The 18,455-nt window shown below is 43.4% G+C and overlaps 2 protein-coding genes across 10 annotated transcripts in view; one reads left to right on the plus strand and one right to left on the minus strand.

Annotated features, from left to right (window-relative positions):
- Nucleotides 1–1,205: 1,205 nt before the first annotated feature.
- Nucleotides 1,206–3,138, minus strand: LOC109900548 (rho-related GTP-binding protein RhoB). Its single transcript, XM_020496207.2, has one exon. It carries the CDS (start codon nucleotides 2,938–2,940, stop codon nucleotides 2,350–2,352), a length of 591 nt encoding a protein of 196 aa, XP_020351796.1. The 5' UTR covers nucleotides 2,941–3,138; the 3' UTR covers nucleotides 1,206–2,349.
- A 438-nt stretch (nucleotides 3,139–3,576) lies between these two features.
- The window catches only part of LOC109900549 (pumilio homolog 2), a 31,734-nt gene continuing 16,855 nt past the window's right edge, over nucleotides 3,577–18,455 (plus strand). Inside the window, exons 1-13 of one of the 9 annotated variants that reach the window (XM_031836939.1) lie at nucleotides 3,577–4,099; nucleotides 5,623–5,977; nucleotides 6,689–6,757; nucleotides 6,901–7,006; nucleotides 11,214–11,401; nucleotides 11,642–11,814; nucleotides 12,090–12,405; nucleotides 15,243–15,336; nucleotides 15,914–16,021; nucleotides 16,197–16,333; nucleotides 16,552–16,672; nucleotides 17,435–17,602; nucleotides 17,909–18,199. In XM_031836939.1, the coding sequence (XP_031692799.1) occupies nucleotides 3,990–4,099; nucleotides 5,623–5,977; nucleotides 6,689–6,757; nucleotides 6,901–7,006; nucleotides 11,214–11,401; nucleotides 11,642–11,814; nucleotides 12,090–12,405; nucleotides 15,243–15,336; nucleotides 15,914–16,021; nucleotides 16,197–16,333; nucleotides 16,552–16,672; nucleotides 17,435–17,602; nucleotides 17,909–18,199 (2,236 nt within the window). In that variant the 5' untranslated portion in view covers nucleotides 3,577–3,989. Of the gene's footprint in view, nucleotides 4,100–4,220; nucleotides 4,465–5,622; nucleotides 5,978–6,688; nucleotides 6,758–6,900; nucleotides 7,007–11,213; nucleotides 11,402–11,641; nucleotides 11,815–12,089; nucleotides 12,406–15,242; nucleotides 15,337–15,913; nucleotides 16,022–16,196; nucleotides 16,334–16,551; nucleotides 16,673–17,434; nucleotides 17,603–17,908; nucleotides 18,200–18,455 lie in introns of those variants that run through there. The other 8 variants (XM_031836940.1, XM_031836937.1, XM_031836934.1 and 5 more) reach the window with 8 other exon arrangements.

Genomic DNA, 18,455 nt, shown 5'->3' on the forward strand with positions numbered 1-18,455 from the left:
ATTGTAATAATAATGTTTTCTGTGGACATATGACTAGTTGACCCCCAAGTATCATTTCACACATTATACACGTGGATATTTGTACTTTTTAAAGATGTGAATCAAAATTTCTTATAGTTCTCAAAAACTAAATTACTGAGAATTAAACAGCTGAAAATAGGTCCCACCCATCACATGTGTGTTGATTCAAAAGGCTATTTTAACATGGTACTGTAAAGGTAGAGCACCAAAAACATCAATAAAACACCAGGTTTGTTGAGACACTGACAAAGACATATCAAGATATCTTGTTAATTAACTGAGCGCCTTCTCAAACATTCACTGTGCAACTAATTTTTGTTGCTTTAAATGTAATTCCTTTCACCTTCCTCTAACCTGGCTGGGCATCTAAGAAGTGTGCTACAAAAGTCCCCCTCATGTTTTTCATGCGTCATTTTTTTTTTCATCCCTCCTCCACTGCACTGGTTTTTAGACAAAGTAGCTTAAAAATGACAGCGTAATATCCTGACAGTTCTCTTGATAGAAACATCGCAAAATAATAAATTTTAGAAACACACACTTGCTATCTTATCTCCCTGGTTTAAACCAATAATGGAGTCAGAGAATAGAAGGGGACAGAATTGTGTGTCATTATTGTCCTAAACCACTAAGCTGACCACCGTCACATTTAGCAGGCCTACCAGTGCTTCCAGTCAATTGTGTGTGGTTGGGTTGTGATGGAAAGCAGTCTCCCAGTCTACCTTTTCGCCCAGTCCCCCCATATTACAACAGTGCCTTTGTGTTCTGTCCTCATGTCATCCGCTTGTGCTGTAATTCTAATTTCCAATATATATTTACTGTATTATTTATTATAATAGCTGTTAAAATAGCTTTCCATACCACCTAACCCATTTCTGCATCAGAGGTAGTTTGTGTTGTCCTGAATTGTGATGCTATTTATCCAAAACAAGGCTGTGAGAGTGTGAAAATATGCAGGCTGTGGGTTAACTGCTGCTATCAATAAGCTATAGCTGCATTACATAAGTGGATTGCTTTGTGACCCTGAACAACACCATACCCATAAGTCAGGGGTGAGAGATCCTTTTCACATTTTAATGTCCCTGTAATGGTGACCTTAAAATTCCTGACTTGAGTTAATTATTTATATTCTGATCCACTATGAAATTTCCCATGTGGGACAGATAATTATGCAAAAAGTCAAATAATTAGGTTTTCCCATGTGCATTTACAGTTTACATCCACAGCAGCAGGCCATACAAATACAATTCCATTGGCAGTAGGCTATACACATTCTAATCATATCTTTATTATTTAAAAACATAAAACAATATAAAACTGACAAACTTGAAACTAAGACAAAATATTGCACTATGGGTATCTTTTTTGAAACTCCACCATATACAGTATGTGAAATAATAGCATTCATGCTTTACAGTGCTGCAGTGGTATCCCGGTCATGTTAATGCAATGATGCACACGGCAGGATGAACAGCCTTTTAAAAACATTAGGAGAGCAACAACAAACATAACAAACAATCATGGAAATGTTCCTTACATGCCAGAATGTTGAATAAATTAACTTGGAATTTATTCTACCGGTTGCCTGTGTGGTTGGTCCTTCAGCTGCTTGGAATTTGAGGCAAATAGTTAGACTTTTTAGAGTGCTGATACCTTAGTTGAAATTTCTATCACCTGGCACATGTACAAAACCATGTAAACACCAGTTATCGTGCATATGTCACGTGCATGTACTTCGGTCTTGTGCACATGCCTTTGTCTCAAATGTCGATATTTTGTCTCAAATGTCGACCAGCTAAAGGACCAACACCACTCACAATCGGCAGATTAAGTTGAAATATAAATTGTACTCAATATTCGTGACAGACAAGGGAAGTGTAGGTTTTTGTCCATGTAAATGTGCGTGGAGTTTAAGGCATCACCACGTTTCGTGACTAACTGGTTGCATGTCAACAAGCCTTGACACCAGACACTCAAGTAGGCTCCTTGGAACAATATCCTCAAAGGCTACAGCATCATTTCAGGCAGCATCCGGAATGCTTGGCAAATGAATTTATTCAGTCAATTAGAATCGCATGGAGTGTCAGTTGTTGGCTACTTGTATTAGAGTATGTATTCGCGTCAATTGAGGGATCAGGTAAATAGATCAAGATGATCCACAATCTGAGGATTATTACATTTCTCATGGCTACCGGCTCAAAAGAAAGTCTTTAGCCTAATGGGAGACAGACTTGGTCATGCATCTTTTCAAGCACAATGACAACAGGTCTTGGTGGTGTTGGCAGCCGTATATTAACGTAAGAGACATTATTGCTCACGTTAGCTGTTCATTCACAACAACAGACAGCAGTTCACACAACCGCTGGAGGGTTTTGATCTCTTCTGTAAAGAAGCACGTGTCGCAGTGTCGAACACCTCCCGAATACCATCCTTCGTTTTAGCAGAACACTCCAAATAGTCATATGCACCAATGCGCATGGCCATGGCGCGCCCGTCCTCTGTTTTCACTGGTTCCTGTTTCATTCTGGACAGCTCGCTCCTAACATTCTCGTCGTTGCGCAAGTCTCTTTTGTTGGCAACTAAAATAATGGGCACGTTGGGACAAAAGTGCTTTACCTCTGGCACCCATTTCTCGGGGATGTTTTCGAGGGAGTCCGGGCTGTCCACGGAAAAGCACATCAGGATGACATCAGTGTCCGGATAGGATAGCGGCCGAAGGCGATCGTAGTCCTCTTGTCCAGCCGTGTCCCACAGTGCTAGTTGGACTTGCTTGGTGTCCACTTCAATGTCGGCCACATAGTTGTCAAATACAGTTGGCACATAGACCTCAGGAAACTCGTCTTTGCTGAACACAATCAGCAAGCAGGTCTTTCCACAGGCGCCGTCGCCGACTACGACTAGCTTTTTTCGTATCTCTGCCATTTGCTTCTCTTAACCGATACTTTCCCTTGATCCTAACTGTTAAACAAATATGACGTATAAACTGTCTGTGTTAGCTAAGAAGTCAAATTATGGTACGAGCCTGGTTAAACTTCCCTGAACGTAAGCCGTCTGCGTTTCTCCGCTGGATTCGATATTTCTCAACTATTTGCTCCCTGTCAAGCGCTTCCTTTATAAAGAGCATGGGTGCTTTCCTAATATAGCAATCCAATCGGAAGTAGGGCGGTGAGATCATTATTTCGAAAGAAGGAGGTGATTGGATCCCAGACCTGCTTTGTCGGTAGAGGAGGGTCGTACCACGAGGATCATGTCTCGCCCAGACACGGACCTGGGATCAGCTCTATAAAATCAGAGCTCAACTAATTTGGCAATATGATTTTCGGATATTTCAAACACCATAAAAAAAGTTTCAATAAATGTTTCATAATTCATAATCACATAATTTAATTTATGAAAAATCATTTGACATGGGCATATGCCACTAGTTTATCCTTCTGTCAAACACACAGGTACTGTCCTAAACTGTAGACTACAATAGGCTATAGTACCGTGGGCAGAAAAGGCTTCGACCATACTGATACTAAAATATTTTAACTGGCCATCAACTCCCAAGATAACAATTCCATAGGCCACGTTTTTTTTTGTTCAGGGCCTTAGCACAGGCAGATCTATGCTCCTCACAACCCCCCTCTCTCATTTACATAGAGATAGAAGCATAGGAACGTGTGTCTTCTTCGATTTTAGTTACACCTATAGAATTATAACAATCATTGACCACCATGAAAAATATTGATCAGCATTTACTGAACCGACTCCCTAGAATACTTTTATTGATACGGATAAATCATGCATATGCTACCACATGTCAACAATTGAGAATTGGGTATTATTGGGTATTATTTTATATTGTATTATAATTGCAAATAGCGGGTTTAATTTACGTACTATGCGCGGGTCTAATTAACGTACAATATGCATAATAGGCTGCAAGGAGGACACTAGCGTGATATAGTCAAACTCCTATATATTGCATGTTCAATCCCAAATCATTAAAACACCGATCTCCACGGATACAAAACAATATACATTTATACCCCAGAAATTTTGTACAAGCATCGCTCTTCTACCGAAAAGACAGCGCGTGAGTATCTTCTAAATGTCTATAATGCGATGTTGTACGTATTCTCACTATTTTAAACGTGGATTATTGCCGTGGTCGTTGAGAATTTCCCCCTTTTGTTTAGCGGGTAAGGCCCCTCTGGAACTTGGAGGGGGGCCATGTTGTTAGTGAGTGTGTAGTTACCCAGCAGCAATGGTGTTTTGTTAATGCAGCTCACCAGACGGCATTTGTATGGTTCGCTCGGTTAAAAACGTTTGATTACAACTGTTCAGCGGCGTGTGAACAACGGAGAGCTATGTTTTTATTGTATGCACTTATTTAACTACAATAGCTAGCTAGTAATTTTGGGGGGGTATTTTATTTATTTTTATTATCAAACTGAAAAGGTAAGAGGCCTTCCTTAATCTGCCTAGCTAGCCATGGTAGCATCAACACATCTAGTTATCTGACTAGCTAGTTAAATTAGTTCATTTAACAAATTCAACATTGACGCTGGATTTACATGTGAACTGTTAACGCTAGCTAGCTAACTTGGCTTCTGTCAGTATAGCTAGCTAACTAACGTCAGGTAGCTAACCGCTAATGATAGCTAGCTAACGTAGTTCACGAACGGTTGTTTTTCCAGTGAACTAGCCCGTTGTCCGGAACAGAGAAATCGTTAACTATCTCTATGTTATGTTGCCAGGAAACGTAAGTTGGCGAATGTATACATTTCGCATGATAACTAACATTCAGAAAAGTTTTTTCTTTTAAACTAGCCAAACTAATCCAACGAAGTACAGTACGTTAACTAGCTAGCTACATGCTGCCTGTAATATGTCGAAACACACCCGACACCGAAGAGTTGAGCATTCGGTGGGCAGACATTCATTGTTCGATTGGCTACGCTAACAAGTTATTTAGCAAGCTAGCTAATTTAGCTAGGCTAGATGGAGAGCTAGTTAACGTTATCCATCTAACGTTACCTAACATTGTTTTGATTATTATCAAGAGATTGGTTTCCACTGTCTATAGCTAGCTAGTTAAATTTGACCATGTTAGCGGTTGATGTTACCTAGTTTCGCTAAGAAGGCCAAATTGCGTATTACACGGATTTTCGGACACTGAATATGTATTAGTTTATGTTAGCTAGCTAGCAACGAGCTCAAGTGTATTAATGTAATAGCTAGCTACTTAACTAGCAAGCTAGGTAGCCAAATCAAAGGAAGGGCAGGTAATGTCCCCAGAGAAGATTGTTACCTTAGATTGACACTAGCTGCTAGTGCTTTATGCTGAAGTTCTACCGACCTTTCAGTGTGTCAATTTACAAATGTTATTGTAACTTATGAAACAAAGCAAGGAAACTCTCTTAGGGACCAAAGAAAGACTGTGTATATGTGTGTGGTTGGTTCAATAAGCATGCATGGGGGATCCCTAATAAATACAAATACATTCGATATCAGAAACCTCAGGTTAATGTATATACATTACGTTTGATAAGTGCTATCCATATGCAATGTAAAGCAACTCTACTCACACATGTTCTGTTATTTCCCCCTCCAAAGGTTTCCCCGTGGAATGAGCGTTCCATGCAGCATCCTAGGTATGAATGACGTGGCCTGGCAGGAGACACGAGGCGGGATGCTGCACACAAACGGTGCTCCTGAAGCCGGGGGCGTCAGAGTTCACGGAGGGGGATCCCTGGCTGCCATGGGGGTTGCAGGTCAGGGTCCCGGAGGGCCACACCGTCTGCAGGGACCCAACCCCATCCCAGGTACCCCACAGCCTCCACTAAGTGGGCGCTCTCAGGATGATGCCACAGTGGGCTACTTCTTCCAGAGGCAGCCTGGGGAGCAGCTGGGAGGTTGCACCTCCAGCAAGCACCGTTGGCCCACTGGAGACGGCAACCACGTTGACCAGGTACAATGGTTTTGCCAGAGCCAAACTACTTGGCTACAAGCTTCCTGTTTGATAATAAAATATTTGAATGAAGCAGATCTTATACTTTCTAGAAACTACTTTACCACAAGAGACCCTTGCCGTTTCAGTCCAGAGCATGACATAAATTGCACCAGCCAAAGATTTCCCACTCTTTAGAAAGCTACACTTGCTTCTGTTTCATAGAAATCACTTTCAACAAATATTCATTGTAGCAAGCATTAGCCTGTCAAATATCCTAGTGGTTCATTCTAATGGCTTGTTAAACTAATTTTCAAAGTTGCACGTGAAAGTTTGAAGGATATGTTCCATTCCCAGTAAACACCCAGCCTGTTGACGACAACAACAATTGACTTGGGAAGTATGTGTCTGTGTAAAGAGGGAGGGGGGGGTCTCTGTCAGTGATCTCTATCTAAGGATAGAATTCAGATTTGTAACTCATTCTATGCTTTATCAACCCATACAGTAGTAGGATTTTTATTACTTTTTAGTGAACATGGTAATTTATTTAGCCTCATAATAGTCTTTGTTGTATAGGACAACCTCGTAAGTGTGGCTGGAGTTTGCATCAATTTGTGTTGCTCCAATTTCAATATGATGTCCAGAACTAGCGTACCATGAATGAGGATACCATTTTTGCCAGGTTGAATTGTGTATGTGCTCTGACTGAAGCCAAATTATTATTTTTATCAGGTTCGAACTGTGGATGAGATGAACTATGGTTTTCAAGCCCTTGCTTTGGAGTCCAGGGGCATGAGTGAGGTAGGTTGAGATCCACCACAACATCTCACATTTCCTCCCTTTAAAACTAGGATAGATTCTGTGCTACATCTTCCATTGAAGTTTCCCACGGTGACCCAGAATGTCGAGACTGTCCAAGTAGCCATTTTGCCTTCTCTTTACAGCTCCTGCCAGCAAAAAAACTGTGGGATTCGGATGACTTGTCCAAGGATGGAAGGAAAGGGATGCTCCTTGGAGAGGAATGGCGGGAGAATGCTTGGGGATCTTCTCGTGAGTGGTTTTCTATGCCTCTGCTTGTTTGTTTGTTTAACCCTCGGGGCTTTTTGAGAACCATTTTTATTTTTATCAACCCCTTGGCTCCCCCATATGCATACATTCTTAGAGGCACTATGCAGAAATCGCTCCGCAATTTCCTGGCTGCTAAAATTCTAATAGTTATCATCATTTCTGTTTTTATGTGACAAAACAGTATACTGTTGTGTAGAGCAGGGTTCCCCAACTGTCGCCGGTTGGTTTTATCCCCCCCAGGTTTTCTGAGCACTAACAAAAATCTCTATATAAATATATAGTGTGTGTGGAATTTTGCAAAAGCAAAACTTAAGAGCGGAAGCAGAGAAATGGCAAACATTGACCAGATCTACCGCTTCTTAGTCCCGCTTTCAATGAGAATGACAGATCTATAACACGCACACCTATGTGAATTTGGTCAGTCACCCAAAAAGTGACATTTCAGCTTTAACTTCTTGGATGTAATGTCTGTTTAGGGGATCTGCATGGTTCTTGTACTGGTTCCGACTGATATTTTTATGGACACTATATCCAATTGGCTGGTTCCTACTGACACCATAGTATATTTGAGCCGGTGTGAAGTAGGATGTGAAATCTGAAACCACTTGAAGCTGGGATGGCCCTCCTACCATTTCTTTCGCTCTTCGACTGTCCAACTCCTGGCTGAACCCTATGTCACAAGCACTGGCAAAGCACATGCCTGCAATCCTTACATCATAGCACAGCAGGAGAGTGTGGCTTCATCGCTGTAGCACACTGAGATCGATTTATAGCCATTAATCTCAAAATTCACAGATACATTTTTTTTTAAAGCATCGTTTGTTTGTCAGACTGATAAGATTGATATGAGATGAAAGGCTAGTTCCTAACAAGTTCAGGTAGCCACGCTACAGCTCTGAGATGTGAACAGCGACATTTTGATCAAAAGACCTTTAGAAAATATGCCCCCCCAAATTCTAACATTAAACATACAAATGTGAATTTTACAGTTATAAGGAAGGTGAAGTCTTGTAGTTGGTCACTTTATTATTTGGTTATCCAACACTGAACAAAAATATAAATGCAACATGCAAAAATGAAGAATTTTACTAAGTTACAGTTCATATGAGGAAATCAGTCAATTGAAATTAATTCGTTAGGCCCTAATCTATGGGTTTCACATGACTGGGGAATACAGACAATGCATCCGTTAGTCACATACCTTAAAAAGAATATGGGCGTGGATCAGAAGCGGTCAGTATCTGGTGTCCCCACCATTTGCCTCACGCAGTGCGACACAACTCCTTTGCATACTTGGGGCTGTGCATTGTCATGCTGAAACATGAGGTGATGGCGGTGGATGAATGGCACGACAATAGGCCTCATGATTTCGTCACAGAATCTCTGCATTCAAATTGTCCCAATTTTGTTAATTGCCCTTGGCTTATGCCTGCCCATACCATAGTCCCACCGCCACCATGGGGCACTCCGTTCACAACGTTGACATCAGTAAACCACTTGCCCAGACGACAAAATGCAGGTGGTCTGTGGTTATGAGACCTGTTGGATGTACTTCCAAATTCTCTAAAACTAAGTTGGAGGCGCTTATAGTAGAGAAAGTAACATTAAATTCTCTGGCAACAGCTCTGGTAGACATTCCTGCAGGAAGCATCTGCCCGGTACAGTTGAAATCGGGTTTCATCCGTGAAGAGCACACTTCTCCATTGTGGCAATCAAAGGTGAGCATTTGCCCACTGAAGTCTGTTACGACGCCGCTCTGCAGTCAGGTTAAGACACTGGTGAGGACGACAGGCATGCAGATGAGCTTCCCTAATATTCTTCAGTTGTGCCAACCCATAGTTTCATCAGCTGTCCGGGTGACTGGTCTCAGGCGATCCTTCAGGTGAATAAGCCAGATGTGGAGGTCCTGGGCTGGCGTGGTCACACGTGGTATGCGGTTGTGAGGCCGGTTGGACATACTGCCAAATTCTCTAAAACGACATGGGAGACGGCTTATGGTAGAGAAATGAACATTTATATTATCTGGCAACAGCTCTGGTGGACATTCCTGTAATCAGCATGCCAATTATACACTCCCTCAAAGCTGGGGACTGGCATTGTGTTGTGTGACAACTTCACATTTTAGAGTGGCCTTTTATTTTCCCCAGCACATAGTGCACCTGTGAAATGATCATGCTGTTTAATCAACTTGATATGTTGATATGCCACACCTGTCAGGTGGGTGGATGGATTGTCCTGGCAAAGGAGAAATGCTCACTAACAGGGACGTAAGCAAATATGTGCACAAAACTTGAGAGAGAATAAGCTTTTTGTCATGCAACTCGGGACCAACTGTTTACATGTTGCATTTTATTTTTTTAAAGCATACTAGTCATTTCAAACTTTTAATAGTTAGATAGGATAGGAAAATATTTTAATAAAAATAATATATATTTGTATGAACATAACAAGATTCAACAACTGAGACAAACTGAACAAGTTCCAGAAATGGAATAATGTGTCCCTGAACAAAGGGGGGAGGTCAAAAGTAACAGTCCGTATCTGGTGTGGCCACCAGCTGCATTAAGTACTGCAGTGCATCTCCTCATGAACTGCACCAGATTTGCCAGTTCTTGCTGTGAGATTTTACCCCACTCTTCCACCAAGGCACCTGCAAGTTCCCGGACATTTCTGGGGGGAATGGCCCTAGCCCTCACCCTCCGATCCAACAAGTTCAAGGCGTGCTCTATGGGATTGAGATCCGGCAACAACGTCACCTATGCGCACAACCCCACCGTCGCTGGACCAGACAGGACTGGCAAAAAGTGCTCTTTGACGAGTCGCGGTTTTGTCTCACCAGGGGTGATGGTCAGATTCGCGTTTATCATCGACGGAATGAGCGTTACACCGAGGCCTGTACTCTGGAGCGGGATCGAGGTGGAGGGTCCGCCATGGTCTGGGGAAGTGTCACAGCATCATCGGACTACGCTTGTTGAGATTGCCTGCCATGACAACGCTGTGGTTACAGGGGAGACATCCTCCTCCCTCATGTGGTACCCTTCCTGCAGGCTCATTCTGACATGACCCTCCAGCATGACAATGCCACCAGCTATACAGCTCGTTCTGTGCGTGATTTCCTGCAAGACAGGAATGTCAGGAATGTTCGTTGCCATGGCCAACGAAGAGCACTTTTTGCCAGCGACGGTGGGTTTGTGCTTATAGGTGACGTTGTTGATGGTGATGTCTGGTGAGGACCTTCCTTACAACAGGCCTACGAGCCCTCTGTCCAGCCTCTCTCAGCCTATTACGAACAGTCTGAGCACTGATGGAGGGATTGTGCGTTCCTAGTGTAACTTGGGCAGTTGTTGTTGCCATCCTGTACCTGTCCCGCAGGTGTGATGTTCAGATGTACCGATCCTGTGCAGGTGTTACACGTGGTCTGCCACTGCGAGGACGATCAGCTGTTTGTCCTGTCTCCCTATAGCGCTGTCTTAGGCGTCTTACTGTACGGACATTGCAATTTATTTCCCTGGCCACATCTGCAATCCTCATGCCTAAGGCACATTCACGCAGATGAGCAGGGACCCTGGGCATCTTTCTTTTGGTGTTTTTCAGAGTCAGTAGACAGGCCTCTTTAGGGGTGTAAGTTTTCATAACTGTGATCTTAATTGCCTACCGTCTGTAAGCTGTTCGTGTCTTAACGAGCAACGTGCATGTTCATGAATTTATGGTTCATTGAACAAGCATGGAAACAGTGTTTAAACCCTTTACAATGAAGATCTGTTTAGTTAGTTGGATTTTTACGAAATATCTTAGACAGGGCCCTGAAAAAAGGATTCTTTTTTGCTGAGTTTAGTTATTGTTTATGGCCCTCTCGTGATGAATAATTACTTCTGGGGATTACTTTTAGTTACCCTTAAGTTACTTGTTTTATAAAATTCTATTTGCTCAGAATTAATGGTGCTTTTAACAAAATGGCCAATTCAACCCAAAATCAAAGTTTCCTTCTATGCATAAAGGCATAGTGTAACATTTTAGTGCGTAGAGATAATACATAGTTGAACTGGTACCATGAAGACCATGCAAATAGCTTTTTTATTTTGTTTTAAATCTGCTGAAACTCCTATTCTTTGAGAAGGGTTGTCTGCATTGACCCAGGAAAATCTCCATGTCTCACCTTCCTGGCTGTCTATTCTTTTCCTCTGAGCAGATCACTCTGTGTCCCAACCAATCATGGTGCAGCGACGACCCGGACAGGGTTTCCATGGGAACGGCGACGCCAACTCCGTGCTCTCCCCTCGCTCTGAGGGCGGTGGCCTGGGCGTGAGCATGGTGGAGTACGTCCTGAGCTCCTCCCCCGGGGACAAGATGGATGGCCGCTACAGGAACGGTGGCTACGTAAGTCTTTCTGCCAAGGTCTCTTTCGCTCTCTGCCCTTTACACCAACCCACTCAGAACCAACAGAAGATCTACATCGGCTTCAGTAGTGATACAAAAATTGTCAGGTCTAGAGTTATTCCAGAAATGCAACATCAAATTCTTATTGCTTAGGGCCTAGCCTCTTGTTCTCTGATGGAGCGTTGCGTCTGTTTGGAGGAACAAGCCTTCTGAATGTTTGATTTATTTTTGCTTTTGTAGGGTGGCGGGGACGCTGACCCGGACGGGAGGGAGAAAGGTAACGCCCAAGATCAGACGTCCCCGTTTGAAGAGGACAAGAGCCCAGAAATGAAAGTGGGAGAGGAGAGTGATGCGGCTAAGGCCAATGGGAGAGGCCTGCTCAATGGCATGGACAGAGACTGCAAAGACTTCAAGTATGGGACATTTTTAGTGGTTATTGGGGGGTGAATGGGGGGCCATGAAATTATCATTGAGATTTTATTTACCAATCCGTCACCGCACATAGAGCCCATTTTGGAAAATGAAGTTATTTGAATTATGCCGATTTAGACATTTGAATCCTTTTGCTTCAAAGAGCAACCGATTTGTAAGGCAGTCTGTCTGAGACTTTGCAGGGAGATAGTTGTGAACAAAGTCTCAAAGACCATATCGTCACATGTACTGCTCCCGTCGCCCCCCCCTTCTCCAGTCCCACCCCAGGAAGTCGCCAGGCCTCCCCCACCGAGGCGGTGGAGAGGATGGGCCCCGGCCAGGCCGGGCTGGAGATGATGGTCCAGCAGCACCAGCACCAGCATCAGCAACACCACCTCCAGCACCAGACCATGCAGCCCCAGAACAAGCCCCAGCAGCAGGAGGACTTCCAGAGCCAGGAGGCCCAGAACATGGGCAACATGGAGCAGCAGCAGGGTGTGGAGTCACTCCAGTTCGACTACGCCGGCAACCAGATCCAGGTAGACTCCTCCGGCACCCCCGTCGGCCTGTTTGACTACAACTCCCAGCAGCAGGTGGGTTGAACCAGGAAGTAGTAATGAGGGACTAGGTGGGTGGGGATCAATCATTGACTGAGCACAGAAAGTTAAGTGTTGAACTTATTAGAAAATAAGTTATGTTGCAGTAGTTTCTCACAATTCATGAACATGTTAGGGGTTGTTTCTTCTTCGTCCTTGTCAATCATTGGTTCATTGATGAAATTAGCATAATGGCTATCTTTAATTAAATCATTCAAAAACTTTTAATGCAATTGCAGACAAAAGTTGACAAACAGGAACATAGCACACATGTTTCTGAGTACGTTCTGCATCAAACAAAAGGTCTCAAGTTGTTTTATTAAACTGAAGTCCCACCTTAGTGATGTCACTGACTACGTCATTACCTTTTTACTCCTGAGACCAAAACCCTGCATCCATAGCTATACAAACATAAGAGTTTCAGTGTTTATCTAAAAGCTAAGCAATAAATGTCACCTCCCTAAAGTTGATTTATTGTGGAATGTCTGAGTAGTCTCTTATCTCCCACACTCCCCTGCAGAGTTCTGTCTGTCACACATTATAAGAGAGCAAGGAAACAACTGTGGAACAATTATAAAACTATATATATGTGTGTGTGTGTGTGTGTGTGTGTGTGTGTGTGTGTGTATATATATATATATCTATATATATTTTAATTTGTTTTATTTTATCTGTAGTCAAGGACCCTATACATGTGAGGGAGGGGTCTTATAACCCCTCTCCTTCTATTAATAAAACATAAGCGTAATACATTTTTCTAATACATCAAACATTTTGGTACAACCCTTTTCATGAGCCCTTGGTGAACCCGACAAACAATGCATCAGTGATTCTTATTTCCTGCAACTTTCTGAAGTACCGCCTGTTTCTGTGCACCTCTGTGTTGTGTAGCCAGTTAGCATGACTTTAATGTCTGCATAATCTAGTGGCTTTCCCCCAAAAAACTTCCCAATTAAATGTTGACTGCAAAGTTGGTCTACCTTACAGAATGATATCATAAGGATTTCTATCAATCGATTTGCAAACACCACTGCAGAAAGAAACACTGCTAGCCGAACACAACTCTCTTCCTGGTGTGCAATGTTTTTTAAGTTTTTTTTAACATTTATTTTATTTAACCAGGTAGGCTAGTTTAGAAGTTCTCATTTGCAATTGCGACCTGGCCAAGATAAAGCAAACCATCACAACACTGAAGTGTAGGAGGTCTCCAATTTTTTTAATGTACTGGATCTTTATATATACCACTTGGGTCCTGTTTCAGTAATAATGATATCAGACCTTCTTGTTGCTTGTCTGATAATCTACCATCTATATATGAGTGGTTAAAACATGCTAATAATGGTCCTTTGAGTATATCAAAAGTTTTTTGAGTTTATCCATCCTTAAAGGCCCCAATTGCATCAAGTAGTTCCTCCTCTGTAATTTGGCCTTCACATGAGTCTTTCTGTACAGATGTTAATTTTACAATATTATTAGGGAAAAAATCCATACAATTAGTTTCAGTTAGTGGAGATGGAGGAGCCTGAAACACAAATATATCCTTAAGTACTTCCTCTTTCAAAATATAATTTGGTGAATCGTGCACGACTCCATTTGTTACAAGTTTTAATTTTAACATTTTTTGGGGGTAGCATTTCTATATTGAAGATTGAAAAATAATTTGGTGTATGTTTTTTTCCCCCCATATTCCATCCAGTTCGCTTTATTTTTTTGTATAGTATATTACACTGGATCTTTCTGGAATAACTTCCTCCATTTCTTTTTGTTTTTCCTCTAACTTATTCTGTGCCTCTATGGTACAGTTTTTATTGCTATCGTAACTGTACTGTTAGTCCTTCCATTTCCTTTGTTAATATGGACTCTTTTGATCTAAATTGCTTTTGTTTTATAGATGAGTACTGAATTGCATGGCCTCTAAAGGCACATTTAAAAGTGTCCCATACAATAAGATTGGCTGTACCTAATGTTATGTCTGAAAAAGTCAGTTATAAATTAATCTGTCCTAGTTCTAAACAATTTATCATCTAGTAGGCTTTGGTTAAATTTCCAATATCCTCGCCCATGTGGAAAATCTGTAAGAGTAATATATATGTAAATTATGTGATGATCCGACCGCATTCTGTCCCCTATCAACACTTTTAAAACATTTGGTGCCAGAGAGAATGGCATAAGAAAGTAGTCAAGACGACTAGCTTGATTAAGCCTCCGCCAAGTATATCTTACTAGGTCAGGGTATTTAAGTCTCCATATATCCACTAATTCCAATATATCCATGACATTCATGATTTCCTTAAGTGCCTGAGGGTGATAGTTTGTAGTGTGATTTCCTTTCCGGTCCATAGAGCTATATAAGACCGTATTAAAATCTCCCACCATAATAATAGAGTCTAGTGTTAAATTCTTATATTTTCAAAGAAGCTTGGATCATCATTATTCGTATAGGTTAATAAGCCATATCTGTTTATTGTCCAATAACATATTTAAAATAATCCATCTACCTTGAGGATCTGCTTCTTGGACTTGCTTTGAATGAGTGACAGATCTATAACTCACTTTTCTTTGTGTCGACTCTTCCAAAAAGTTACGTACTGTAACTTTAACCCCAGACCAAAGAGTCCAAAGCCCCCAACCCCAGGACAATAAAGTTTATTGTGGTTTGGATAGTTAGGAATATTGAGATTGATCAAATGTGTGTAATTTAAAAAATCTGAAATGCATGTTTCTGTGCAAGTAGTTTGTCACCTTTTTGGGTCCTTACCAGTTTGCTTCCCTGTCCCTGAGAGTAGTGGAAGCTTGGGTATTAATGTGTCTAACTTGTTCCGTTTGTTGTCCAGTTGTTCCAGAGGTCCAACCATCTGACTGTCCAGCAGCTCACTGCTGCCCAGCAGCAACAGTATGCCCTGGCTGCTGCCCAGCAACAACACCTTGGTAGGTTCTAGATGTTCTACCCTGGCTGCTGCCCGGCAACAACACCTTGGTAGGTTCTAGATGTTCTACCCTGGCTGCTGCCCGGCAACAACACCTTGGTAGGTTCTAGATGTTCTACCCTGGCTGCTGCCCGGCAACAACACCTTGGTAGGTTCTAGATGTTCTACCCTGGCTGCTGCCCGGCAACAACACCTTGGTAGGTTCTAGATGTTCTACCCTGGCTGCTGCCCGGCAACAACACCTTGGTAGGTTCTACCCTGGCTGCTGCCCGGCAACAATACAAGCACCCCCTAAATTATGATTGTAGTTTTGATTACTATATACAGTAATGTACTGTGGATTTATTCATTATTTGGCTCCAAACTGCGCACACACATATTTGTGCCAGATTGGGTAGTAATACCTTTCATTGGTGTAGTATTACGTCTGAATGTTTTGTATGTAAAAATGTCCTGAATGCCATACTTAAAAAAAATATATATATATATATATATGTAGTTGTGGTTTTGACGGCAATTTGATATCGGATGATGTGTTATTCGATTTGGACACACTGCTAACTGGAGGTTTTCTCCAGCCGGCCTTGCTCCCGCGTTCGTGCCAAACCCATACATCATCAACACTGGACCCCCCGGAACCGACCCTTACACCGCTGCAGGACTGGCCGCAGCAGCTACACTTGCCGGTTAGCACACACACACACAAACTGTATTCATACATAGCACCTCTTTCACTCTGAGTGGGTACTGTCATCAAAAGCTGCTTTACTGCTTCGTGAGTGTATAATCTTCTGTATAAAATTGAATTGCAAGTTCATACCACAGGTTTGGTAGTAGTAACTGAGGACTCCCTTCCCTTAGGGCCTACAGTGGTTCCTCCCCAGTACTATGGTGTTCCTTGGGGCGTGTACCCTGCCAACCTCTTCCAGCAACAGGCTGCCAGTCACAACGCTAACCAGCAGGGATCCAATCAAGGACCGGGGCCAGGACAGCAACAGGTAGGCATTTCACCAATTAACAGCAGCCATTTCGCCAATTAACAGCAGCTAACTAGAGAATTCATTTAAGGGTTAAGCGTTATAGCCGAAGGTGTATTGGAAGTGACCATGATTTATCTTGTACATTTTCCCTCAGATGACTCAAGTCATTTTAAGTGCGGTTGTGGTGTAACCCCTTGATCTTCTCTCTCTCTCTCCCTCTCTCTCTCTCTCTCCAGGTGATGCGCCCCGGGAACAACCAGCGCCCTCTCACCCCTGGTCAGGGCCAGCAGAGCCAGCAGGAGTCTCTGGCAGCAGCTGCCGCCGCCAACCCTGCCCTCGCCTACGCTGGTATGCCAGGTCAGTGACTGAGTAGTGTTAGTTGAGCACACACAGGTTTTTACCTACATTTACAAATTACCTCGACTAACCGGTGCCCCCGCACATAGACTCTGTACCTGTACCCCCTGGTAACAATAGCATTGCTTTACTGATGCTCTTTATTTATTTGTTGGTTTTCTTTATTGCGTTGTTGGTTAAGGGCTTGTAAGTAAGCATTTCACTGTAAGGTTGTATTCGGCGCATGTGTATTCGGCGCAAATAAAATTTGATTTGAACACTACTGAGCCAAACCAAGCTCTACTGAGCAGGCCTGGTTAAGCAGCCACATAATTGCAGGAAAAAAGGACAATGTCAGCGTTTGGTTTGGGTCGGTGCGGTAGTGTGAAAAGTACAACACAGCCAGTCGTGTACAGGTCTGGAGTTTACCCAAGGGGTGAGAGGTGACGAGTAGCATGTGAATATATTATACTGACTCTCAGCATTATGTGCATCTATGCTTTGAAGCCTTCCAAGGCATGTTGAGGTTTCCCTTTAGCCCCTTCTAACAGGCTTAACAGGTCTGTGTAGTGCTTTAGTGGGGGGGGGGGTGTAATTTCATATGAACGCTTGTCTCATATTCCCTCTGAAATACGTTTGTGTACACACTCTTTCAAACTGCCTTTCCCTTCTGATTCTGGTGCAGTAAGATAACACGTCTTCAGCCCTTTCGTAGACCACACGCAACTTCATAGACCAAACACGCACTCGCCAGGCTGGTTTTCACAGTGTGTTTCCCCTCAGTTTGTCTGTCTCCTGCCCACCCAGGTTACCAGATGCTGGCCCCCGCCGCTTACTACGACCAGAACGGAACCCTGGTGATGGCCCCTGGGGCCCGCGGTGGTCTGGGAGGGCCCGTCCGCCTGGTCCAAACCCCGCTCCTCATCAACCCACAGGCCGCAGCGCAGGCTGGTGAGTACCACGGGTTGTCTGGCCCAGTGTTCTCCTAATGGGAGGCGGCTTAGCAGCTAGTGGAATGAGCGCCATGTTGATAGTTTGAACATAATATTACTGTACTTTGCTTGTGAAAGTTGAGCAAGGCTTTATAATCGAATCTCAATCTTACAATGACGTGGATGAATTGCTCATACCAACAGGGCTATCCAGCAGTTTTAATAGTGCTCACCCCACCCCATGTCTACTCCAAATAGGCACCATACTGAACCGTGGTGACCTGGTTTTTCTTTCCATCCCTCTTTCTCCCCTCTGTCTATATAGCGGCTGCGGCGTCAGCGTCCGGCTCGGGCAACAACATGTCAGGCCCCCAGCCCAACGGCCTGTACCGCTCCATGTCCCAACCCCAGCAGCAGCCCCAGCAGCAGCAGAACCAGGGCCTACCCTCCAGCTCCTTCTACGGCTCTGGGTCGGTGCCGGCCAGCTCCCAGAGCAGCTCCCTGTTCTCACACACCTCCCAGGCTCCACCGCCCACCTCGTCTCTAGGATTCAGCGGTGCCGGCGGCTCCCTGGGTGTGGGCCTGGGCTCGGCGCTCGGAGGCTTCGGCTCCTCAGGTTAGTGGAGAAGGAACCTTCAGGTTCATTGTTCATAGTTTTTTTTTTTTTTTAAATGCCTTCCTAACCATCTTAAATAAACATGCCCCATTTAAGAAATTTAGAACCAGGAACAGATATAGCCCTTGGTTCTCCCCAGACCTGACTGCCCTTAACCAACACAAAAACATCCTATGGCGTTCTGCATTAGCATCGAACAGCCCCCGTGATATGCAGCTGTTCAGGGAAGCTAGAAATCATTATACACAGGCAGTTA

This window comes from Oncorhynchus kisutch, linkage group LG12 (genome assembly GCF_002021735.2).
Source record: "Oncorhynchus kisutch isolate 150728-3 linkage group LG12, Okis_V2, whole genome shotgun sequence".
NCBI lineage: Eukaryota > Metazoa > Chordata > Actinopteri > Salmoniformes > Salmonidae > Oncorhynchus > Oncorhynchus kisutch.

Coding starts and splice junctions, on each gene's coding strand:
- LOC109900548 (XM_020496207.2), bottom strand. CDS start 2,940: ATGGCAGAGATACGAAAAAAGCTAGTCGTAGTCGGCGACGGCGCCTGT.